The sequence below is a fragment of the Scylla paramamosain genome, chromosome 10, assembly GCF_035594125.1.
Source record: "Scylla paramamosain isolate STU-SP2022 chromosome 10, ASM3559412v1, whole genome shotgun sequence".
Classification (NCBI taxonomy): Eukaryota; Metazoa; Arthropoda; class Malacostraca; order Decapoda; family Portunidae; genus Scylla; species Scylla paramamosain.
Genome location: NC_087160.1, coordinates 15,635,349 through 15,661,876, shown reverse-complemented (window position 1 = coordinate 15,661,876; position 26,528 = coordinate 15,635,349). Strand labels below are relative to the sequence as shown.

The 26,528-nt window shown below is 36.7% G+C and overlaps 1 protein-coding gene across 3 annotated transcripts in view; it reads left to right on the top strand.

Moving 5' to 3' along the window:
- LOC135104258 (breast cancer type 2 susceptibility protein-like) overlaps positions 1 to 26,528 on the top strand; it is a 315,255-nt gene that overhangs the window by 249,598 nt on the left and 39,129 nt on the right. For all 3 annotated transcript variants that reach the window (XM_064011445.1, XM_064011444.1, XM_064011446.1), the window contains exon 16: positions 6,844 to 6,971. In XM_064011445.1, coding sequence (XP_063867515.1) covers positions 6,844 to 6,971 — 128 coding nt within the window. The remainder of the gene's footprint in view (positions 1 to 6,843; positions 6,972 to 26,528) is intronic.

Genomic DNA, 26,528 nt, shown 5'->3' with positions numbered 1-26,528 from the left:
CAGTAGCTTTTCCCAGCAGCAAGATGTCTATGATTATCTTCATTTTGGCAGTAAGTGGATTGCTCCTCTCTGTATCACTTTGTAAGGCTTCCTTCAATAGATTGATGAGAAATAGTATCTTCTGATGAGTTCCATGTCACTAAGTTAATTCAATATGTCCTATCTGGATAAATAATTTCTGAGGTGGAGATGTGGAGCAGCCATCTTGGCATTGGGAATGTCTGTCTTTAGCCACTAAGGCAGGGTGGATAGGTATCCAGGCATGGATTAAACCATTTTACACTGATTCCTTTGGGAAAAACAATTTCAGTTTCTGAACATTCTGGATTTCAAAGGGCATTCAGAAACAAATAAAGTTTAAGAACTGAGGTTCCACTGTATTTACGTTACAGGACCCTGTTCAGTTTTACAGTATACAAGTGTCACAATCCCTGAGTTTTATGATCCTCAAGTTTAGTGCTGAGTCCTAAAATTCTTGTCAGCCTGACTTTTCTGCATTATTTTCTTGAGTTTTGCACTTTTGTCACACATTCCTACCTATGGTGTCACAGATGGCAAAAAATAAATAAGTACATACATGCTATGTATGTGCATTTCCATGTACAGTTCATGTACCTGAACATACAAATTCTTTTTGTGGATAAACCATTTGTTAGCCACAACACTTATTAGCCAGCTTACTTGTGTGTGAGAGAGGGAGAGGAAGGCAGGTGGTAGGCCACTGCATTACTTTGGATGTGCAGACAAAACACACACTCACACAGTTTTAGATGCGATGGCACTGTACTGCTGAATCATTATGGATGTGATGACAAAACACACACACCCATGCAATTTTAGATACAATGGCACTGTAACATGGCACTGCCAGATGTGAGGACAAAATACACATACAGTTTTAGATGTGATGGCAATGCACTATCACACTGCCAGATGTGAGGACAAAATACACACACACACACACACACACACACACACACACACACACACACACACACACACACACACACACACACACACACACACACACACACTAGATATGATTTATGGATGAAAAGTAGAAGTAAGATGGAAGGAGGGGGAGTGATCATTCTGACTAAAAAATGTGCTAAAGTGGAGAAGGTAATGAAAAGTGAAGACAAGTCTGAAATTCTACAAGTGATGATTGGAAAAGGAAATGGAAGGATAATGAATTACATAGGAGTGTATGTGCCACCTATGACCAGTGCTTGGCGAAAAGAAGAGCATGAAGAGATGTTGGCAGATGTGTTAAAAGGTCTTGAAAAGATAGTGATGGAAAGTAGTGATATAGTTACTGTTGGTGATTTTAATTGTAAGGAGATAAATTGGGAGACATTGACAATTACTGGAAGTGAGAATTCATGGAGTAATAGACTATTGAACTGGGCAGTGGAAAACTTGATGACTCAATGGGTTGATTGTGATACCAGATGTAGTGGAAGTATAAACCATCAAGACTTGATTTAGTGTTTACCAAGGACATGGAAATTATTGAAACTATACACTATGATACTCCTCTAGGTAAAAGTGATCATGTGTTGATGGAATTTAATTTGAAAAGTGAAAATGTAATCATTGATGAAAATTCTAAGGTGAAAAGATTTAGATATGGAAAAGCTGACTTTGAAAAACTAGGAAAGTACTTTGTTGCTGTGGACTGGGAAGACTTTGAAGATGCAAAAGATGTTCTGAAAAAATGGGATGAATTTATAAGATGTACAATTCTGCTGTGGGGAAATTTGCACTTAGAGAAGGAGCAAGATGTAGAAAGGGTAAAGAATGGTTCAATACAAAATGCAGAAGCTAGAAATTATAAGTTAAATGCTTGGAATAGATGGAAGAAGAGGAAAACTGAAAGCAGATGGGAGGAATATATTTATGCTAGAAACAAGTACATTGAGATAATAAGAATGGAGAGAAGAAACTATGAAAGAGATATAATAGGTAAGTTTATAAATGAACCCTAACTATTCTTTAGACATATTAATGGGAATATGAAGAAGAAGGAAGGTGTATCAAGATTGAAAGTTGAAGGAAAAATCTACGAGGATGCACAAGACATGGCGGAGATTATGAACAATAGTTTCAGATCAGTAATTACTGTTTGATGCTGGAAGGCATAAGTTGGTGAGGAATATACTAAGTACAGTCCCAGTCAGTTATGAGGAAATACTTAAGATGATGGAAGAATTTGATGTAAACAAAGCAACTGGTCCAGATGGAGTATCAAAGTGGATATTGAAGGAATGTAGAGAACTGGCTGATAAAATTCAGTCTAGTGGTGACCACTATCACAGGGAAGAGTATCAAAAGATTGGAAGAGAGCAAATATTACACCAATATTCAAAGGAGGAAATAAGGAAAAGCCACTAAATTATAGACCAGTGTCCTTGACTAGTGTTGTAGGAAAACTATGCAAAAGAACAATAAAGGAAAGATGGATGGAACATTTGGAAAGAGATAAAGTTTTGGTAAATTGTCAATTTGGATTTAGGAGGGGAAGATCATCCTTCATGAACTTATTGTCCTGTTATTCAAGGGTAATTGATATTGTGCAGGAGAGAGATGGATTGGTGGATGGTGTCTACTTAGACTTGAAGAAAGTGTTTGACAAAGTACCACACTGAAGATTGCTATGGAAGATAAAAAAATATGGAAAATTTGGAGGAAGACTGCTGGAGTGGATGGAAGATTATCTGGATGATCAAGAGATGAGAACAGTAATACAAGAACAGAATTCATCTTGGCTGAAAGTAACTAGTGGTGTCCTACAGGGGTCAGTGTTGGGACCAATAATGTTTGTAATATATGTGAATGGTATAAATGAAGAAATAGACAGTTATATGAACTTACTTGCAGATGATGCTGAGCTGATGAGAAGGGTAGAAAATGTAAATGACTGTATGGTACTGCAAGATGATGATAAGATAATTAGATGGAGTAAATCTTGGCAAATGGAATTCAATTTAAGTAAATGTAAAGTAAAGGAGTTTGGTAAGAGTTAGAAAAGAATACAATATCATTATGAGATGGATGATATGAAGTTACAGAAATCAAAAGAAGAAATGGATTAGGGAGTAAGTTACTGAAAATTTTACACCAGGCACACTGATAAAAATTACTGGAGAGACGATGAATTTGTTGAAAAAAATAAGAATGGCATTCTCATATTTAGATGAAGGAATGATAAAAAAGTTGTTGATTTCCATGATAAGACCAAGATTGGAATATGTGGCAATGGTGTAGTCTCCTCATATAAAGAGGGATATTATAAAATTAGAAAGAGTACAAAGAGCAATCACTAATATGGTTCCGGAGTTGTGTAAGTCGACCCATGAAGAGAGATTAAGGGCTGTACTTTTAAAAACCTTCACCAGGCCTGGTGAAAGTTTTTAAAAGTACAGCCATAAGAATCTTGGAAATTCCTATCCTTGAAAATAGGAGAGAGAGAGAGGGGATTTGATAAACATCTATAGAATGATAAATGGTATGGAAAATATAGACAAAAAATGTTTTATAACTTTAGACACACAGAGTACAACAAGGGGACTCAGTAAAAAGCTGTAGAAAGTTAACTGTAGGAGAGACATCAAAAAGTATAGTTTTCCTCACAGAAGTGTGTACAAATGGAATGAACTCAGTGAAGACGTTGTCAATGCTGTAACTGTCCATGCTTTTAAGACCAAACTGGATAGATATAGAGATGGGATACTATGAGGTTACTTCCCTCCCGTAAACCACAATTAGGTAAATAACTAAGTAAACACACACACACACACACACACACACACACACACACACAAACACTGGAGGAAAATGATGATGTACTTGTGATGGGAGACTTTAATTGTAAAGAAGTATCTTGGGAAAGTTGGACCACAGAAGGTAGTGAGTCATCATGGGGGAATAAATTACTAGAGTTGACTGTGGAGAATATTTTTATGCAGCGGGTTAACCCGTAAAGTGTTTCATCATTTTACACAATATGTACCCCCACAGGTTACAATTTTTTTTTTTTTTTTTTTTTTTTATACCCCTAACAGTCCAAAACCATCTCCATAAAACAAGGAGAACATTTGAAAGGCACAATTCACCATTTTTAAATACCCATCCTTGGAATTCCCCCTCTGTTGCCAGATGTACTCCCCATGCTGCTGATGCATTTTCTACCCTTATTCTTCCAGCAACATTTTAAGCACATAATGAACTCATGTTTGAAAATTCTTTTGTACTCCTTTGTATTCTTCCATAGCATGGAGATTGGAGACAGAAAAAAAATGGGGGAGAAGAGGGGCAAAGAAGAGGAGGAGACAAAGTAGAAGAATAAGAAGAGAGAGAGAGAGAGACTCCTTTACCTGAGTTGTAACACATCTGTATTGTCAAAACAGTTCATAATTTTCTGCCTTTTTTCATGCATTTTTATACCACTGAGCCTTCCACCCCTTCTGATCCTTGGTGGATTAACTTAATGGTATGTTAAAGTTTCCATACAAAGGAAAGGTATCAACTAAACCAATTCACATGTTGAGGCTCTCTCTCTCTCTCTCTCTCTCTCTCTCTCTCTCTCTCTCTCTCTCTCTCTCTCTCTCTCTCTCTCTCTCTCTCTCTCTCTCTCTCTCTCTCTCTCTCTCTCTCTCTCTCTCTCTCTCTCTCTCTCTCTCTCTCTCTCTCTCTCTCTCTCTCTTTCTTTCCATTTCTTTTCTGCCTCCAATCTCCATGCTATGAAAGAAGAATACAAAGGAGTACAAAGAAGTTTCAAACAGCAATAGACCTTGAGGTCCTTTCTAGGCTGTTTGGATAACTAGGCAACTATTCTATGCTATTAGTGGGAGAAGGAGGAGAAGAGAAAGTTGGGAGAGAGAAGGAGGAAGGCTCATGCCCAAAAGGTGTGAAAAATTTAGTTAATACTCAACCTGCTTCCACCACCACCACTACGACCATCATCACAACACTTGTAAACACTACTCCTATTATTGTCAGTTTATCACTTCAAGTTGTAAAACTTAACAAAAATGTGGGGGAAAAAATGTATATTCACCACCTTAAAATATTTATAGGTACGTGCTCCTATTGGGTACGCCAGCAGGTTTCTCATATCACATGACGTTTTTCAAATATTAGTGAGGATGATGTATGGTGGAGAGGGTGATGCTGAAAGTGAGGAAGTAAGTGATGAAGAGTTAGTGTTTGCTGGGAAAAGTAAAACTCGTGTCTCCTCTACAATCAGGGAGGCATGACATTTATTAGCCATGATTACTCATTGAGTACTGACTCTGAGTGCATAACCAAGACCCATATCTTAAAGAGTGATATGCCAGACACTCCCAAAGGAATAGTTCTTGTCCATACAAAGCAAGCATGTGGAGCAAAAAACAAGATATTTGAAAAATGTCATGTGGCGTGAGAAACCCGTCTGTACCCAACAGGAACACATCATGTGATGTGAATAACACCTTATGGGTTGAAGAAGGCATGAGATTTAGAGGAAATGAAATACTGTCAAGGCTGGATATAATTTTTATGAAGAAACAAGCCATAATAGAGGATTTAAAACACAAAAACCCAGTAGGTAAAAGTGTCAATGCATTGACTCAATTCTTAGTAATGGATAAAAACATCATTACAAGAAAAGAAGACCACAGGAGAGAATGGTTGAACAAATTTTGGACAACTTAGGAAATATTTAGATGAGTGGATTGGATCAAAATATATTAAGTGGGTGACATTTGAAATTCTCAGCAATTATGATAATAAGGAGCTAATAACCACCAAGCTGGTCCACAAGCTCATCGCTCAGCAATTATGATAATAAGGAGATAATAACCACCAAGCTGGTCTACAAATTTGTCATCATTATTCTCCCTGAGCTGATAGCTACTCCATTTTTCCTTTAAGGATTCTATTACCCTCTGTTCTTTGCCTTGAGTTATTTGGTCACTGCTTATTACCTCATTACCTTCCTTGATAGTTCTTGTTAACCAACCTTGCTTTGTGGATCTAATTTTAAGTTGTTATTATTGCTGGTTGAGCAGTCACCAGACAGCTGCCTTGCAAGTCATATTTCTGCCACTCTACCATTTGCAAGCTTTTTAACTTGCTAAGTTAAGAACTTAAAAGCATAGAACCTGGATAACTGCAAGGAACTTGTCTTTTGCTATGTAACATGACCAGCCACTGGCTAGGAACACCAGTGACAGATTCTCCACCCTGGCTGTCACTGGTCCCATTAATTCTGATCACAGATAAGTTACCAGTTATTTATAATTATATTTAGCGATGCTTTCTGTGTTTTATATATTAGCTGGGAGACAGAAGGGTGAGTGCATAGGTCTAAAAAGTTCCCACAGATGCATTCAGTTTTACATAAAAAGAGAAATAGAAGAGAAAAATAAGGATTTTTATGAAAGTGCTGTGTCTTGCCTTCCAGAACTCACTCCCATTCCATGATGTCAAGATGTGAGGGGGTTGAGATAACCATTGGATGATTCAGATTTTCAGCTAATTTGACTCAAGTCTTCCCCAATTAATTCAAATTAGAGAGTTTACTGCATTGCCTTTAATTCCCAAGTTCATATCTTTCCACCTCCTATTTTTGTATGTTACCTTACTCTGCTGTATATTGGAGGTCAAAGCTGCGCTATTCTTTTGGCCATCTTTTGGTCATCTTCCTGAAAATTATTAACTAAGCCATCATTTTTCATTCTTTGCACAATATGAAAATATTATTCATACTCTCCTCAGTTATAACCTTAACATGTACTGCTATAACTGTATGAGGCTGATGATCTACTCATATTAATTATGTTTCTAATGCCTTTGCAGGTGCGTATTGTTGATGGAGAACGTGATGGAGCCTTAGTGACAGTATGGAGGCCATCTATGGAACTGAGAGAGAATATCTCTGAAGGATCCTTCTTCACCATACGTTATCTCATGGCTGATGGTTTCAGGTATGGAAAATTGATTACATATTTAAGAATTTCTCCATGTACCAGGCTGGCAATCCACATGTGGTGGCCCAGACAAGACACCGCACATCCACACACACACGTCAAAAAAATGAGGAGAGAATGCAGGACTAGGCAAGGACTTTTGTATAGGACTTAAAAATGAAAAGTGGTGGTTGAAGGATGCCAGAGGAGAGGAACAGTAATTGAGAGGGAATATACGAAGGCTAAGGAAGTGAGAATGATTTTAAGAGTAATAAATACAAATACAGATAGGGTGGTATCAAGCTTATTGGAACTGAAAGACTATATCAGGAAAAAAAACTGATATGTCTAGCAGAGATCAAGTTAATCCAGTATTCGCAATTGTTCATCCCTTTCTCTGGTAAACTCTGGAATTCCCGGCCTGTTTCTGTATTTCCTCCTTCCTATTGTGCCAATTCCCTGGTCACATGTTGAAAAAATCAATCAATCAATAGAAAAAATGGAGTAGACAAAAAAGAAAATTAGTTACTGGTTTCAGTGAAAGAGAGCAAAAATAAACAGATACCTTTACTTTAAGTACTTGCAAGATGGGAAACCTTAACATTTTGCCAGGCTAAGAAGGATTTCTGTCTGTTGCTTCCTCCCTCTCTGGTTGAAGACTGAGATGGGACTGCCTACTGAACTAACTTTGAGTAGTGCTTATCTGTTCAGTAAGGTAGGGTGTGGATGGAAGAATCATGCAGTGTCCCTCTCAGGCAGGTCGAGATCTAGGTTATGTGGCCACCGGGGGCCACCTGGACTTGCTGGTGATGGTGAGGACAAAGGATACCCAAGGTGGTGTACCTTCCTGTCCACAGGGCATGCCTGTTTGTTCCTTGTCCCTGGCACATCCTCATGGTCCCTTGCTTATCTAATCTAATCTTGCTTAATCTTTCTTCATAAGTTAATTTACTCAACTCCAGAACCATCTTAGTGACTGCTCTTTGTACTCTTTCTAATTTTATAATATTCCTCTTTGTATGAGGAGACCACACCACTGCTGCATATTCCAATCTTGGTCTTATCATGGAAATCAACAACTTTTTTTATAATTTCTTTATCCAGATATGAGAATGCCATTTTTACTCTTTTTAACAAATTTATCGTCTCCCCAGTAATTTTATCAAGGTGTCTGTCCAGAGTCAAATTTTCCATAATTGTTACTCCCAAATCCACTTCCCTTTTTTACTTCAACTTCACACCATCCATCTCATAATGATACTGCATTCTTTTCTTATTGTTACCAAACTCCATTACTTTACATTTACTTAAATTGAATTCATTTGCCAAGATTTACTCCATCTGTTTATCTTATTTAAATAATCTTGCAATACCATACAGTCATTTACATTTTCATATAACTATCTATTTCTTCATTACTGTCATTCACATATATTACAAACATTATCAGTCCCAACACTGACCCCTGTGGGACACCACTAGTTACTTTCAGCCAAGATAAATTTTGGTCTTGTATTACAGTTCTCATCTCTCTATCATCCAGATAATCATCCATCCACTCCATCAATCTTCCTCCAATTTTCCAATAATTTTTTTAATCTTCCATTGCAATCTTCAATGTGGTACTTTGTCAAACACTCTCTTCAAGTCTAAATAGACACCAACCACCCATCCGTCTTTCTCCTGCACAATATCGACTACCCTTGAATAAAAGGACAATAAGTTCATGGAGCATGATCTTCCCCTCCTAAATCAAAATTGGCAATTTACTAAAACTTTATCTCTTTCCAAGTGTTCCAGCCATCTTTCCTTTATTGTTCTTTCACATAATTTTCCTGCAACATTAGTCAAGATCTAAATTATAGACACTGGTCTATAATTTAGTGGATTTTTCTTATTTCCTCCTTTGTATATTGGTGTAATATTTGCTCTCTTCCAATCTTTTGGTACTTTTCCCTGTGATAGTGATGTCACCAATAAACTGTGAATTTTATCAGTCAGTTCTTCTCTACAATCCTTCAATATCCAGTTTGATACTCCATCTGGACCAGTTGCTTTATTTACCTCAAGTTCTTCCATCATCTTAAAGTATTTCCTCATAACTGACTGGGACTGTACTTTGTATATTCCTCACCAACTTATCCCTTCCAGCATCAGAATTCCCTTCCACATTAAATACCGATCTGAAACTGTTTTTCATAACCTCTGCCATGTCCTGTGCATCCTCATAACTTTTTCCATCAACTTTCAGTCTTGATACACCTTCCTTCTTCTTCATCTTCCCATTAATATGTCTAAGTTTGGGTTCATTTATACACTTATCTATTATATCTCTTTCATAGTTTCTTCTCTCCATTCTTATTATTTCAGTGTATTTGTTTTTAGCATCAGTATATTCCTCCCATCTGCTTTCAGTTTTCCTCTTCTTCCATCTATTCCAAGCATTTGACTTACAATTTCTAGCCTCTTTGCATTTTGTATTAAACCATTCTTTACTCTTTCTACATCTTGCTCCTTCTCTAAGTGCAAATTTCTCCGCAGCAGAATTGTACATCTTCATAAATTCATCCCATTTTTTCTAAACATCTTTTGCATCTTCAAAGTCTTTCCAGTCCACAGCAACAAAGTACTTTCTTAGTTTTCCAAAGTCAGCTTTACTATATTTAAATCTTTTCATCTTATAAATTTCATAAATGATTACATTTTCACTTTTCAAATTAAATTTCATCAACACATGATCACTTTTACCTATAGGAGTATCATAGTGTATAGTTTCAATAATTTCCATGTCCTTGGTAAACACTAAATCAAGTCTTGATGGTTTATCTCTTCCACTAAATCTCGTATCACAATCAACCCATTGAGTCATCAAGTTTTCCACTGCCCAGTTCAATAATCTATTACTCCATGAATTCTCACTTCCAGTAGTTGTCAGTATCTCCCAATTTATCTCCTTACAATTAAAATCACCAACAGTAACTATATCGCTAACTTCCATCACTATCTTTTCAAGACCTTTTAACACATCTACCAACATCTCTTCTTGCTCTTCTTTTCGCCAAGCATTAGTCATAGGTGGCACATACACTCCTACGTGATTCATTATCCTTCCATTTCCATTTCTAATCATCACTTGTAGAATTTCAGACTTGTCTTCACTTTTTATTACCTTCTCCACTTTAGCATATTTTTTTAGTCAGAATGATCACTCCCTCTCTTCCTTGTTACTTCTATTTTTCCTCCATAAATCTTATTTATCATGTGTGTGTGTGTGTGTGTGTGTGTGTGTGTGTGTGTGTGTGTGTGCATATTTTGTCCTCACATCTGGCAGTGTGATAGTGCATTGCCATCACATCTAAAACTGTATGTGTATTTTGTCCTCACATCTGGCAGTGCCATGTTACAGTGCCATTGTATCTAAAATTGCATGAGTGTGTGTGTTTTGTCATCACATCCATAATGATTCAGCAGTACAGTGCCATCGCATCTAAAACTGTGTGAGTGTGTGTTTTGTCTGCACATCCAAAGTAATGCAGTGGCTTACCACCTGCCTTCCTCTCCCTCTCTCTCACACAAGTAAGCTGGCTAACAAGTGTTGTGGCTAACAAATGGTTTATCCACAAAAAGAATTTGTATGTTCAGGTACATAAACTGTACATGGAAATGCACATACATAGCATGTATGTACTTATTTATTTTTTGCCATCTGTGACACCATAGGTAGGAATGTGTGACAAAAGTGCAAAACTCAAGAAAATAATGCAGAAAAGTCGGGCTGACAAGAATTTTAGGACTCAGCACTAAACTTGAGGATCATAAAACTCAGGTATTGTGACATTTATATACTGTGAAACTGAACAGGGTCCTGTAACATAAATACAGTGGAACCTCAGTTCTTAAACTTTATTTGTTTCTGAATGCCCTTTGAAATCCAGAATGTTCAGAAACTGAAATTGTTTTTCCCAAAGGAATCAGTGTAAAATGGTTTAATCCATGCCTGGATACTTATCCACCCTGCCTTAGCGGCTAAAGACAGACGCTCCCACTGCCAAGATGGCTGCTCCACATCTCCACCTAAGAAATTATTTATCCAGATAGGACATATTGAATTAACTTAGTGACATGGAATTCATCAGAATATACTATTTCTCATCAATCTATTGAGGGAAGCCTTATAAAGTGATACAGAGAGGAGCAGTCCACTTACTGCCAAAATGAAGGTAATCATAGACATCTTGCTGCTGGGAAAAGCTACTCGGAAAATGCAGTTATGCAATAGTAATGGCATTGTGCGTCATTGAGAGAGAAACAGGTGGCTCGATGTTGCTCCTGAGTCATGAAAACTCTGCTTATATTGAGGTTCTTCAATAGTATCACATTTACTGTATGTCAAAGATTAAATTACTATCTTACCCATTGTGTCTCTCCAAATACATCAAAATGCTGAAAATATTTATAGAAACTATAAATTAGTAATAAACGACAGCTTTTGCTTTGTCTTTTAGTATTTGAAATCAAGTAACTTTGTTCAAGCAGATCTAGATTTCCAGAACAAAACCATTTTCACTTTGCTTCACATTCCAGGAGTCAGTCACATTGAAGCAGAAGTTGGATAAACATACCTGATCTTTCATTCAAATTAGACTTTAGCCAGCATTCAGTTTGCATCATCGCTCCTCCACTACCGTCTTTGGTGGTGTTTAGTCACAGGCCTGTGTACTGATAGGTACTTAACTCCCGTGTGTCCACCTAAACAAAGGTATCTAATTTTTATAACCTGGCAGTGGCCTTTTTATGCCAGTTAGCCACAAATTTTTGATGATCATTTCTGACTGGGGACTGGCATTTCAGTGTGCCTTTTTTCTTCCTTTAAATTTGTTGCCAATGGCATGTGCTCCTCCTACATGTAAAGAAAATAAATGAATAAATAAATAAATAAATAAAGAGTTTAGGGATTGTTTTCCTTCAGAGCTCTGTGATATGTTATTTGATAAGGTTTTATTTCCCTTTATAGTTAATCAATTTAAATTTTAATGTAATTATAAAAACTGGACTGCTCTAAATGTCATGGGAGAACTGAAAATTTTGGGTGCCTTTCTAATTGTGTCTGGATATAGTCCCTTGCCCAATAAAGCTTCATTCTGGTCTCCTGGTTGTGATCTTCATAATGAAGCTGTCTATAATGGAATTACTTTATAAGGTGCCTGCATTTCAATTATATCACTAATCTAGATGAAGAGAACAAATATACAAACCCTACCACACAAAATAAAGAAGGAAGCATAGTAGTAAGAATTTAATCGGTTGGCATCCAAGAATAATAGAAAGTAATTCCTCTTTATATTTATATTCCATGTTTTAATTGGTTGGCATCCAAGAATAATAGGAAGTAATTCTTTACCCTTTCTACATCTCACTTCTCCTTTAGGTATAGATTTCTCCACAACAGAATTATATATCCTTATAAATTCATCCTATTTTTTTCCGAATATCTTCTGCATCTTCAGTCTTTCCAGACCAAGGCAACAAAGTACTTTCTTAATTTTTCAAAGCCAGCTTTACTATATTTAAATCTTCTTACCTTATAATTTTCATCAATGATTATATTTTAATTTTTCAAATTAAATTCCATCATCACATGATCACTTTTACCTAGAGGGCTATCATAGTGTAGTTTCAATCATTTCCATGTCCTTGGTAAACACTAAATCAAGTCCTGATGGTTTATCTCTTCCACTAAATCTGGTATCACAATCAACCCATTGAGTCATCAAGTTTTCCACTGCCCAGTTCAGTAATCTATTACTCCATGAAATCTCACTTCCAGTAGTTGTCAATGTCTCTCAATATATCTCCTTACAATTAAAATCACTAACAATAACTATATCACTACTTTCCATCACTATCTTTTCAAGATCTTTTAGCACATCTGCTAACATCTCTTCATGCTCTTCTTTTTGCCAAGCACTAGTCATAGGTGGCACATACACTCCTACATAATTCATTATCCTTCCATTTCCACTTCTAATCATCACCTGTAGAATTTCAGAATTGTCTTCACTTTTTATTACCTTCTCCACTTTGACACATTTTTTTAGTCAAAATTGTCACTACACCTCCTCCCTTGTCACTTCTATTTTTTCATCATTACCAACGTCAGGAGTTCCCCATTCATTTTTTTTATTTTGTCTCACATAATACAACAATATTTGGTGCGGTTCTGTTTAACAACTCATTTAATTCCATTTTAGTTGACATTAATCCATTTACATTAGTATAACATACCTTACTATTTGATGTACCATTCCTTTATTCTTATATCTTTTACTCTCCAGAAAACTTCTTTTCCTCTGTTCATTTTTTTTTTTTTCCAGCTTCTTTTGCTTCAACCTTTCAGTCTCATCCATATCCCTTTTTATCCATACATTCTTATATTCTTCGTCTCCAGACAACCTTCAAGACCTATTAATTACTTTTCTGCTTTTACTTGTGATGCAAATCTTATTCTTATGGTTCTCATTTTTTCTTCTTCATATTTCCCAATTCTGTGGAACTCTTCGACTTGCTTTACTATCTGGCTGTCTTCACCTGCCACTTTCTTCAGACAACAAAAATTTTTAATAAAAAAGAAAGGCCCTCTTAATGCCAATTCCTATAGAGATGTCAGATAGAATAATAAAAGAACAGAGGATAAGTGTCTTGAAACATCCCTCTCGAAAGAGTTAAAGTCATAGGAAGGAGGGAATACAGAAGCAGGCAAGGAGTTCCAAAGTTTACCAGAGAAAGGGATGAATGATTGAGAATACTGGTTAACTCTTGCATTAGGGAGGTGGACAGAATAAGGATCAGAGAAAAAGAAAGTCTTGTAAAGCCAGGCCACAGGAGGAGGGGAGGTTTGCAGTTAGCAATATCAGAGGAACAGTTAGCGTGAAAATGGTGGTAGAAGATAGTAAGAGCTGCAACATTTTGGCAATGAGAAAGAGGCTGAAGACAGCCAGTTACAGAAGAGGAGCTTATAAGATGAAAAGCTTTTGATTCCAACCTCTCAAAAAATATTGGTGTGAATGGAATCTTCCCACGCATGTGAAGCAAACTCCATACATGGACAGATAAGTCCTCTTTACAGAGTTAGCAGCTGGGGTAGGGGGTGAGAAAAACTGGCAGAGACAAGACAGAACACCTAACTTCATAGAAGCTGCTTTAACTAGAGATGAGATGTGAAGTTTCTTGTTTAGATTATAAGTAAAGGACAGACTGAGGATGTTCATTGTAGAAGAGGGGGACAGTTGAATGTCATTGAAGAAAAGGGGAGAGATATCTGGAAGGTTGTGTCAAGTTGATAAAGGAGGAATTGAGTTTTGAGGCATTGAACATTACTAAATTTGCTCTACCCCAATCAGAAATTTTAGAGAGCTCAGAAGTCAGGCATTCTGTGGCTTCCCAGTGTGAACTGTTTACTTCCTGAAGGGTTGGACCTCTACAAAAAGATGTGAAAAAGTGCAGGGTGGTATCATCAACATATGAGTGGATAGGACAAGAAGTTTGGTTTAGAAGATCATTGATGAATTATAGGAAGAGTGTGGATGACAGGACAGAGCCCTGAGGAGTACCACTCTCAATAGACTTAAGAGAAGAACAGTAATCGTCTACCATAGCTGCAATAGAACGGTCGGAGAGGAAACTTAAGATGAAGTTACAGAGAGAAGGATAGAAGCTGTAGGAGGGTAGTTAGGAAATCAAAGCTTTGTGCCAGACTCTATCAAAAGCTTTTTGATATGTCTAAGGCAGTGATTCTGGAAGTGTGTGCTGCCATTATCTCCTTGGTGTGCCATGAAAATTTGGGTGGGATTTTAATTTGTGTACATAATATAATGAAACTATTGTAAATTGTAATTTACATTTATCAAGGGTAACTAATTATATATATATATATATATATATATATATATATATATATATATATATATATATATATATATATATATATATATATATATATATATATATATATATATATATATATAGGGGCAGGTGCGCTACAAAAAATATTAGTTGTTTCTTAGTGTGCCACTATACAAAATAGTTTGAAAACCACTGGTCTAAGGCAACAGCAAAAGTTTCACTAAAATTCCTAAAAGAGTGTGTGTTTTGTCCTCACATCAGGTGTGATGCAGTTCTGTGGCTGTGCAGTACTACCATCACATCTAAAACCACGTGCCCATGTGTGTGTGTGTATTTACCTAGTTGTAATTTACAGGTCCTGAGCTATGCTCTTGTGGTCCCATCTCCATATCTACACTTGTCCAGCTTTCCTTAAAGTTGTGCATACTTGTTGCCAGTACTACATCCTCACTGAGCTTGTTCCAAACAATATTTCTCTGTGATAAACTATATTTCTTTACATTATTCAAGCATCTTCCTATCTTTATTTTTTTGCTGTGGCCTCATGTGTATCTGGTATTTTCTACTTCTCTTACCAGTAGTAGTCAGTATTAAGCCTCCCCTTTCTCTTTGTTCCAATGTTGGCAGGATCATTTCCTTTAATCTGTCTTCATATGTTAATTCTTCCAGTTATGAAACCACCTTTGTTGCCATCCTTTGTATCCTTTCTAGTTTTTTTTACATGTTTCTTCTTGTGGGGAGACCACACTGATTGTGCATATTCCAGCTTTAGTCTAGTCATAGTAGTAATTATCTTTCTCATCATCTATGTAGTGGAATGCTGTTCCAATATTTTTCACCATTTTATATGTTTCTCTGAATATCTTTTCTGCATGTTTCTCCAACTGTTGACTCTCTTGTATCTCCCAGATCTTTCTCTTCTTGTACTTTTATTATTTCTTCATTTCTAATTTTATATGTCCATTTTGGTCTTTTTCACCTTTTCCCATTTCCATTACATGACATTTTTTTCATCTTGAATTCCGTCTCCCATTTCTTGCTCCAGTCCCAGATTTTATTCAAGTCCTCTTGTAGAATTTCACAGTCTTTGTTGTTTCTCATATGTCTTTGTAATTTTGCATCATCTGCAAACAAACTCGTGTAACTTTACCCCTTCAGGCATATAATTTATGTGGGTCAAGAAAGTATTGGTGTCAGCACTGATCCTTGTGGTACTCCACTACCTACTTTTCTCCATTTTTATTTTATATCTTTTACTACTGTTCTCATTTCTCTTCCCTTTAAGTAACTTCCATTCATTTTTTTTTTTTTTTTTTTTTCATTTAATCCTCCTATATTTTCTAGCTTCAATAGTAGCCTGTTGTGGGGAACTATCAAAAGCTTTTTTTTATATTTAAATACACACAGCCTACCCATCCATCCCTCTCCTGTGTTATATTAGACACTCTGTAATAGAAGCTCATCAAATTTGTTACACATGATTACTTTTGTCTAAAGCAATTATTATTATATCTTTTTTTTTTCTAGAAATTTTGTCTACTGCTTCTTTTTCACTTTTTCACAGATTTTACATAATCTGCTGGTCACTGATACTGATCTATAGTTTAGTTTAGTTTCTCTTTCTTTTCACTTTTATAAATTGGCACAATATCTGCTCTCTTTCATTTCATAGGCACTCGTTCAGTTGATTTTGAGCACTTTATTGTGTCATATACTGTCTCACTTAATTTTTTCCTGCACTCTTTTAAAATGTAACCTGATACTCCATCTGGTCCTATTGCTTTACTTCCAGTTCCTCCATCATTTTATAAATTTCTTTTTATTACTGTAATTTCCCACATTTGCTTTTTTGTCTTCTCATCTTGTGTTTTTTTTTTTATTCTGATTCTTCTGTGAAAACTTATTGAAACTTTTTGTTTAGCAATTCACTCATATCTTTTGGGTTTTCATATGTTTCATTTCCATCCTTCAATCTTTCTAGCTTTTCTTTTAGTTTAATTTTTTTCATTAATGAATCTGTAGAAGAGTTTTGGTTCATCTTTGCACTTTTCAACTATATCCTTTTCATATCATTTCTCTTCCTCTCTCCTTATTTTCACATACTCATTCATTTATTGCGATCTTAAATTCTTCTTTATTTTTTTGGTTTTGATTTCTTTTCATTCTTATCCATGCTTCATTGCTTTTTCCTTTACAGTAGCACATCTTGCATTGAATCAAACCTGTTTTCCTTTTTTTTTTTTAGGTTTGTATAGTGGAATATATTTATTCACTACTGTCTCATATAGTTTCATAAAAAAAATGTCATACTTATCTTGTACATCATTTGCTCTTTTCAGCTTTTCCCAGTTCATTTCTTCATAAAGTTTAAGTTCATCCATATTCATTTTCCCATAGTTTCTCTTGTTTTCTTTGTGTGATTCAACCTCTTCACTGACATCATTAATAGTCTCTCTTTCTATCATTACGTGGTCACTTTTTCACATGGAGCACACATATCTTGATTCTTTAGCTAGGTTGATTCCTTTTGTTAATATTAGGTCAAGTCTTGTTGGTTCGTCATCTCCCCTATATATACATTTTCATTCATTCATTGCATCAATATGTTTTCCATAGTCAGCTTCAGAAATCTTTCTACCCATACAGTCTCTTTTCCTCCTGCCTCAAACATTTCCCAATTTACTTCTTTGCAGTTGAAGTCACCAACCTAATTTTTCAAATTTAATCTGTTCCTGAATGCTTTTCAAAATCCTGAAATGTTAAAAAATCAAAACTATTTTCCCCATAGGAATCAATGTAAGATAGATTAATCCATTCTCAGACACCTGTCCACCATGTCTTAGTGGTTAATGACCAACACTCCCACTGCTAAGATGGCCACTACACAACAATTCCAGCTTATAAATTTTTTATCCAGAAAGGATGTATTGAATGAACTTAGTGACACAGAACTCATCAAAATATATTGTTTAGACCATGCAGGCATTCCCTTTGTCATCGATGAAGTGAGGGAAGCCTTACAGAGTGACACAAAGACATTAATTTCTGTCTTTGAAATAAGTTAAATGTGATACTGTTGAAGAACCTCGATGTAAACAAACAAGGTTCACCACTCAGGAGTAATTTTGAGCCTCCTGTGACTCTCTCTGTGACCCACAACGCCATCACAACTGCACAACTGCAACTGCATTTCCCCAGTAGCTTTTCCCAGTAGTAAGATGTCTAAGTGTTATGATCACCTTCATTTTGGCAGTGAGTGGGTTGCTCCTCTCTGTCACTCTGTAAGGTTTCCCTCACTTGATCGGTGACGAAGAGAATGCCTGCATGGTCTAAACAATATATTTTGATGAATTCTGTGTCACTAAGTTCATTCAACACATCCTTTCTGGATAATACAGAAGCAGGCAGGGTGTTCCAGAGTTTACCAGAGAAAGGGATGAATGATTGAGAATAATGGTAATACTCACTATTTCTGCTTTTCCTTCCCCATATTTCACTATTTTTGTCTTCACTTCTTTTCTTGTCATTATTATTACACCTCCTCCCTCCTTTACTAATCCTGTCTCTTCTCTATATATTGTAGTTATTCTTAGTTTTCTTTTTTTTTATCTTTGTTTCTGTTAAACACACCACCTTCAGATTCTTTTCTTTTAAAATAGTCTTGTAATTCCAGTTTTCTGTGTATCATTCTATGTTTGTATACATCACATTCAGTCCTTCATTTTTACTATTTTTTTCTATTTTATTTTGATTTATTTCTTTTCCTTTATGTACCATTTCTTTACTCTGTCTTGATTTATTTCTTTTCCTTTATGTACCATTTCTTTACTCTGTCTCCCAAAACTCTCCAACAAAATTTAGTCTTTTCTTCATCTGTTCTTGATAAATTTTTCTATTTAGCCTCTTCATACATTTCTTTCATTTTTTTTTACATTCTTTTCCATTTCTGTTCTTCCTAATGTATAAATCGTTGCAATCTTCTACTTCTCTTAGTTTGGATGTTCTTTCTAGTATCTCTTCTGCTGCTTGTTGTGATTTTAGTCTTAGGTTTTGTTTTGCCTTACACCTATGGTCTCAGTCTAATAACTTCTTCCACTTCTTCCTTGAATTTAGTGTCATCTTCATCATTTAGTTTCTTCAGCCAGTCCTTTACTGTTTTTGTTTCTTTTTTATGTCTTTTTAATTTGTGTTATATTTTCTCCTTTATTCTATAAACTATAACATTTTCTTCTTATCTACTGCCTCTTACCAGATTTTTCATTTTTTATCAGTGCCTTTACCACTTCCTTTTCTGCATTTTTTTTCTTTCAGTTCCTTTTCAATTATTTCCTTGAAGTCAACATTTGCTTTAACATTTAAGATTTTTCAGCCTTTCATTTCATCCATGACTCCCTCTCTCATCCTCTTCTCATCTTTCACTAACTCTGCTTTCAAATCTATTTTTTTTTTTCATTACTTTTTTCCATGTTGTTTTATAATTCCTCATTTTTCCTAATATATTTGTTGTTCTCTCACTTTCATCTCCTCCAGTTCTGTTTTCAGTTTGGATATTTCTCCATCTTTTCCTAAATTGCTTTCCAACTTTTCCTGAAGGGATTTTACCACTTCCATTACTTTTCATTTCCTTCCTCTGTTGATCGATATCATGTTCTACTTTTCTCAATCTCAACTTCAGAAACCCTATTTCACTTTCACTAAATCCATCAAAGTTTATTTCTCTTGGTGAAATTGACTCAAATTGAATATGCCATGTTTGTTTACATTTGTTGTCAGGCCAGCTAAGCCACAAACCACCAACACTAACTATTCCTCATCTGTGGGACCACACTCACTTACTCTGACCCTGTAAACCACATCCCTAGGTCTTCCTAATAATGCTGTCCTCATCCAGATTCAGTTTCTGGTGTAGATTTTCCATAAAATCAACCTTTTAATGTGAGCAAATCTTCTGCTGTTATTGTGTGTGTGTGTGTGTGTGTGTGTGTGTGTGTGTGTGTGTGTGTGTGATGACCTAGTTTTGTCATGCAGGAAAGGAGCTATGCTCATACTGTCCTGCCTCTGAATCTATTATCATCTAACTTGGCTTTGAAATTATGAATAGGTTTTGCTTGCACCACATCCCTTTTTAGACAGTTCCATGTATCAACTACTCTGCAGAAAACTATTCTTTTTGATATCTCTTTTACAATTTTTTTTTTTTTTCAGCTTCTTTCCATGTCCTCTAGTGTGTCTTGTATCTCATGTCACAATTTCCTTGCTGTCTAGCTTTTTTTTGTCTTTCCATTAGTCTATATGTTGCAATTAAGTCTCCTCTCTCCCTTCTTTGTTCCAGTTTTCTAGCCTCTTTTCTTATGTCATCACTTAAGGTTGGGATCATATTTGTTGCTGCTCTTTGTATCCTGTCCAGTTTCCTGATATGTTTCTTTAGACTTGGTGACCATACCACAGCTGCACATTCTAATTTTGGATGAATCATTGTTACAATTTGTTTCCTCATTATATCTTCATCCAGGTATACAAATACAGTTCTCATATTCCTTAGTTGATTCATTGTTTCCCCAACAATCTTGTTTATATGGTAGTCAGCTGTTAATGTGTATGCTACTATCACCCCAAGATCTTTTTCTTTTATTCTTTTTCCAATATAATAATTTCCCAACTTGTGAACACTTGTAAACACCTTTTTTACTCTTCCCAAATTTCAATAAGCTACATTTCTTTGCACTAAAATTATTTTTCCATTTACAGCTCCATTTTCCAATCTAGTTCAAATCTTAATATAAAGCTTTCTGATCTTCCTCCGTTTCTATTTTTTATCAATTTAGCAGCTATTACAAATAAACTCATATAGCTGTTGATCCTTTCTGTCATATCATTAATATACACAGTGAACATGATTGGAGCCAATACTGAACACTGAGGTATTCCACTTACTACTTTTCTCCAGGATGACATTTGATCTTTAATAACTATTCTCATTTTTCTATTACTTAGGAAATCTTCCATTCACTTCAAGAGTCCCCCTCCCACTCCACCAATTTTCTTTATCTTCCACAGGAGTCCCTTATGTGGGACCTTGTCAAAGGCCTTTTTTAAATCCAGGTAGATACTTCCTACCCACCCAGTTCGCTCTTGTACTATGTCAATTATTCTTGAGTAAAAACAAAATCATGTTAGTTGTATATGATCTTCCTCTATAAAATTCAAATTGTCTATCAGTTATCTTGCCATTTTCTTCCAAGAATTTCATCCATCTATGCTTCACAGTTCTTTCACATGTTTTTACCACAACTGATGTTAATGATGCTGGTCTGTATTTCAGAGGGTCTTTTTTACACTCTTCTTTAAATATTGGCACAATATCAGCCTTTTTCTAATCTCTTGGTACCATGCTCTCTATTAATGAATCATCAACAATATGATGTATTTTGTCTGCCAACTGACTATTACATTCCTTTAAAATCTAGTTTAATATACTGTTCAATCCTTGTGCTTTATCTACTTCTAACCTCCCCAAGAGAGTTGACTACAACATCTTCACTTCCTTATTTTGTAAACTCACTTTCTTTGGTGAAGACTGACTGAAAGACATCACTCATCACCTCTACCATATCTTCAATATCTTCATATTCTTTGCCATCCATTTTTCAGCTATTTCCTTTTGTTGTACCTTATTGTGGACACATTTGTAGAATAGTTAATATTGGTCTTTGGATTTATCTATTATATCTTTCTCATATTTTGTATGCTCTTCTCTTTGTATCTTAACACATTCATTTCTCTTTGTCATACATTCAGCCCACAAATTTTGTCTTCTTCCTCTCTTCCATTTTTTCCAAGCAATATCTCTTTCTCTTTTTGATATTTCACATCTCTTATTAAACCAGTTCTTATGTCCAGCTTCTCTTCCTCTTATTTTTTGGTATATATCTTTGCACTTCTTCATTATATACTTCAACAAATTCTTCCCATTTCCTTTCCACTCCCCTTACTTCTTTAAACTTACTTCAGTCAGTTTCTTCAAAGTATTTTTTAAGCTGAGCAAATTTTCATTTTCTGTAGTTCAGTCTTCCAGTCTTATGGTTTCTTCTCATAAGCTCTTCTCTAAATTCTTTTAAAGTCAGTTCTATCACCAAGTGATCACTTTTTCCTGTTGGACATTTATATTCCATATTATCTATAATTTTGGGTTCCTTAGTAAATGTTAAATCTAGTCTTGATAGTTCTTCATTTTCCCTGTATCTTGCATTCTCTCCACCCCACTGGGTAAGGGTATTCTCCATTGACAATGTCAAGAGTTTGCATCCCTATGACTTGACCCCTCCTGTGGTTGTCAGATCTTCCCAACAAACTTCTTTTGCAGTTAATATCATTCTTACTCATTATTCTGTCCAAACAATCTCTTGTGTCTTCCAGAGTATCATAATCTAACTCCCATGAGTTTGTCATAGGCGGGACATATACCACAATAAAGGTCCTTAGTCCTTTCCCTGCCTATTTTATCTTTACTTCGATCATTTACACTTTTTCCTTCTCCAAAAAATACTTCTTTCACTTGTAGCTGTTTTCTTATTAACATCATTATTCCACCACCCGTTTTTTTTTTTTTTTTTTTTTTTTTTTTTCATCCACATGTTGTACTTTCCTTCACCGATATTAACTGCAGTAATTTCATCACTTAATTTAGATTCAGTAATTCCTATAATGCCAGGCATATTTTCTCTTGGGAAATTGTTTATCTCCTCTTGCACTGATAATATATATTGATAATATATATTGGTGTATGCCACCTTTAGCTCTTTCAGCTCTTCTCCCTCTTTCCTATGTACCACTTCTTTAATTTCATGTTTACTACTTTCCACTATAGGAGGAGGCAGTAGGCACCTGCCAAAACAATAATTACTCCCAGTAAGGTCTAAACCACTGGATCAGGGGGTGCTGTGAACTTATCATTAAACCCAGCTGTGACCTCACTGAATGGTTCACCTTGTCTCACAACACAAGGGAGCAGTCACAGCCTGCCCTCTAAAGACAACTCTCTTCCTCCACACAAAACTACAAGCACCTGATAACACACACACCTCTCACTCAAAAAATTTAAAATTATCATGGCGACTCCTACACCAGCTTCGGAGTCCCCGTCTGGGGAGGGGACCACAAATGTCCCCAGATTGGACTGCTCTTCTGATAATGACCCATAGTATATTGACACCCCCCTCAACTTTTTTCTCATTAAGTTCTGTAACTTTCACAGTCTAAGATCTAATTTTCAATCTGTAGACCATCACCTCTCCTCTTCTAAACCTCATCTTCTTTTCCTCACTGAAACACAGGTGTCTGAGGCAACTGACAGTAACCCCTTTTCTGTTTCCTCCTACTTTCTCTATCTTCATTTTCAATCCAAAGCTGGATGTTGCATTTATGTGTGCAACAACTTAACCTGCTCTTGTGCTCACACTCTTGAATCTTTCAAGTTTTCCACCACCTGGCTACGACTACAGAGTCACTCTCAAACTAAATTTATCTGTGCTTTATGCTTCTCACCTAACTCCTCTGACTATAAGAAATTCTTTGACTACTTAACTTCCAAAGTGGAGCATGTTCAGACTCTCCTCCCTTTTGCAGAGATCTCCATTCTTGGAGACTTCAGTGTTCACCACCATCTTTGGCTTTCCTCTCCCTTCACTGACCATCCTGGTGAACTAGCCTTCAACTTTGCTATCCTCAGTGACCTAGAGCAGTTGGTGCAACACCCTACTTATATTCCTGACTGTCTTGGAGATACGCCCAACATTCTTGACCTTTTCCTAATCTCTAATCCTTCTGCTTATGCTGTGACCCTCTCTTCTCCAATGGGATCCTCCAATCACAATCTCATATCTGTATCTTGTCCTATCACTCAAATCCCTCCTCAGGATCCCCCCTAAGCAGAGGTGCCTCTGGCATTTTAACTCTGCTAGTTGGGGGGACCTGAGGAGGTATTTTGCTTATTTTCCATGGAATGACAACTACTTTCACGTCAGAGACCCGTCTTTGTGTGCTGAGAACATAACACAGGTGATAGTGTCTGGCATGGAGGCTTATATTCCTCATTCTTTTTCTTGACCTAAACCAAACCAAGCCAAACCAATCCTTGGTTTGGCTTGTTCTTGTGCTATACTTGATAGAGAGGTGGCCCACAAAAGTTACTTAAGCCTTCCATCACCCGAATTTTATGCACTTTATATTTCTGCTCGGAACCATGCCAAGTCTGTTCTCCAACTAGCCAAAAAGTCCTTCATTAATAGAAAGTGTCAAAATCTTTCAAGATCTAACTCCCCCGTGACTTCTGGCATCTAGCCAAAAACATCTCCAATAACTTTGCTTCTTCTTTCCCTCCTCTATTTCAACCAGATGGCACCACTGCTATTTCATCTGTCTCTAAAACTGAACTCTTTGCTGAGACCTCTGCTAAAAACTCTACCTTGGACGATTCTGGGCTTGTTCCTCTCTCCCCTCCTCACTCTGACTACTTCGTGCTACCTATTAAAATTCTTTGCAATGATGTTTTCCATGCCTTAGCTGGCCTAAACCCTCAGAAGGCTTATGGACCTGATGGGGTCCCTCCTGTTGTTTTACAAAAATGTGCTTCCGTGCTTGCACCTTGCCTAGTGGAACTCTTTCAGCTCTGTCCATCAACATCTACCTTTCCTCCTTGCTGGAAGTTTGCCTACATTCAGCCTGTTCCTAAAGAAGGTGACCATTCTAATCCCTCAAACTACTGTCCTATTGCTTTAATTTCCTGCCTATCTAAAGTTTTTGAATCTGTCTTCAGCAGGAAGATTCTTAAGCATCAAACACTTCACAACGTTGTATTTGGTCGCCAGTGTGGGTTCTGTCAAGGCCACTCTACTGGCGATCTTCTGGCCTTCCTTACTGAGTCTTGGTCATCCTCTTTTAGAGATTTTGGTGAAACTTTTGCTGTTGCCTTGGATATATAAAAAGCTTTTGATAGAGTCTGGCACAAAGCTTTGATTTCCAAACTACCCTCCTACAGCTTCTATCATTCTCTCTGTAACTTCATCTCAAGTTTCCTTTCTGACTGTTCTACTGCTGCTGTGGTAGACAGTCACTGTTCTTCTCCTAAATCTATTAACAGTGGTGTTTCTCAGGGTTCTCTCCTGTCACCCACTCTCTTCTTATTATTCCACAATGACCTTCTAAACCAAACTTCTTGTCCTATCCACTCCTACGCTCATGATACCACCCTGCACTTTTCCACATCTTTTCATAGACGTCCAACACTTTAGGAAGTAAACATTTCATACAGGGAAGCCACAGAACACCTGACTTCTGATCTTTTTAAAATTTCTGATTGGGGCAGAACAAACTTGGTATTGTTCAATGCCTTAAAAACTCAATTCATCCATCTATCAACTCGACTCAACCTTCCAGACAACTATCCCCTCTTCTTCAGTGAGATTGAACTGCCCCCTCTTCTACACTGAACATCCTTGGTCTGTCCTTTACTTATAACCTGAACTGGAAACTTCACATCTCCTCTCTAGCTAAAACAGCTTCTTTGAATTTAGGCATTCTGAGATGTCTCCACCAGTTTTTCTCACCCCCCCAGCTGCTGACTCTGTACAAGGGTCTTATCCATCCATGTATGGAGTATGCTTCACATGTCCGGTTTCCACTCATACCGCTCTTCTAGACAGGGTGGAATCAAAAGCTTTTCGTCTCATCAACTCCTCTCCTCTAACTGACTGTCTTCAGCCTCTCTCTCTCACCACCGCAATGTTGCATCTCTATCTGTCTTCTACCGCTATTTTCATGCTAACTAATTTTCTGATCTTGCTAACTGCATGCCTCCCCTCCTCCTGTGGCCTTGCTGCACAAGACTTTCTTCTTTCTCTCACCCCTATTCTGTCCACCTCTCTAATGCAAGAGTTAACCAGTATTCTCAATCATTCATCCCTTTCTCTGGTAAGCTCTGGAACTCCCTGCCTGCTTCAGTATTTCCACCTCCCTTTGACTTGAATTTCTTCAAGAGGGAGGTTTCAAGACACTTATCCTTCAATTTTTGACCACTGTTTTGGACCCGTTTCTGGGACTGGCATCTCAGTGGGCTTTTCTTTTTTTAATTGGATTTTTGTTGCCCTTAGCCAGTGTCCCTCATACATTAAAAAATAATATTTTTTTTTTCTCTTCCCCAGTTCATTCCCCATTTTTGTCTTTGCCGGATTTAACATCCTTTACTTATAACAGTCCTTTACTTATAATCTGAACTGGAAACTTCACATCTCTCTAGCTGCTAACTCTGTACAAGGGCCTTATCCGTCCATGTATGGAGTATGCTTCACATGTCTGGGGGGTTCCACTCATACTGCTCTTCTAGACAGGATGGAATCAAAAGCTTTTTATCTCATCAACTGCTCTCCTCTAACTGACTGTCTTCAGCCTCTCTCTCACCGCCACATTGTTGCATCTCTGTCTGTCTTCTACCGCTGTTTTCATGCTAACTGCTCTTCTGATCTTGCTAACTGCATGCCTCCCCTCCTCCCACGGCCTCACTGCACAAGACTTTTTTCTTTCTCTCACCCCTATTCTGTCCACCTCTCTAAGGCAAGAGTTAACCAGTATTCTGAATCATTTATCCCTTTCTCTGGTAAACTCTGGAACTCCCTGCCT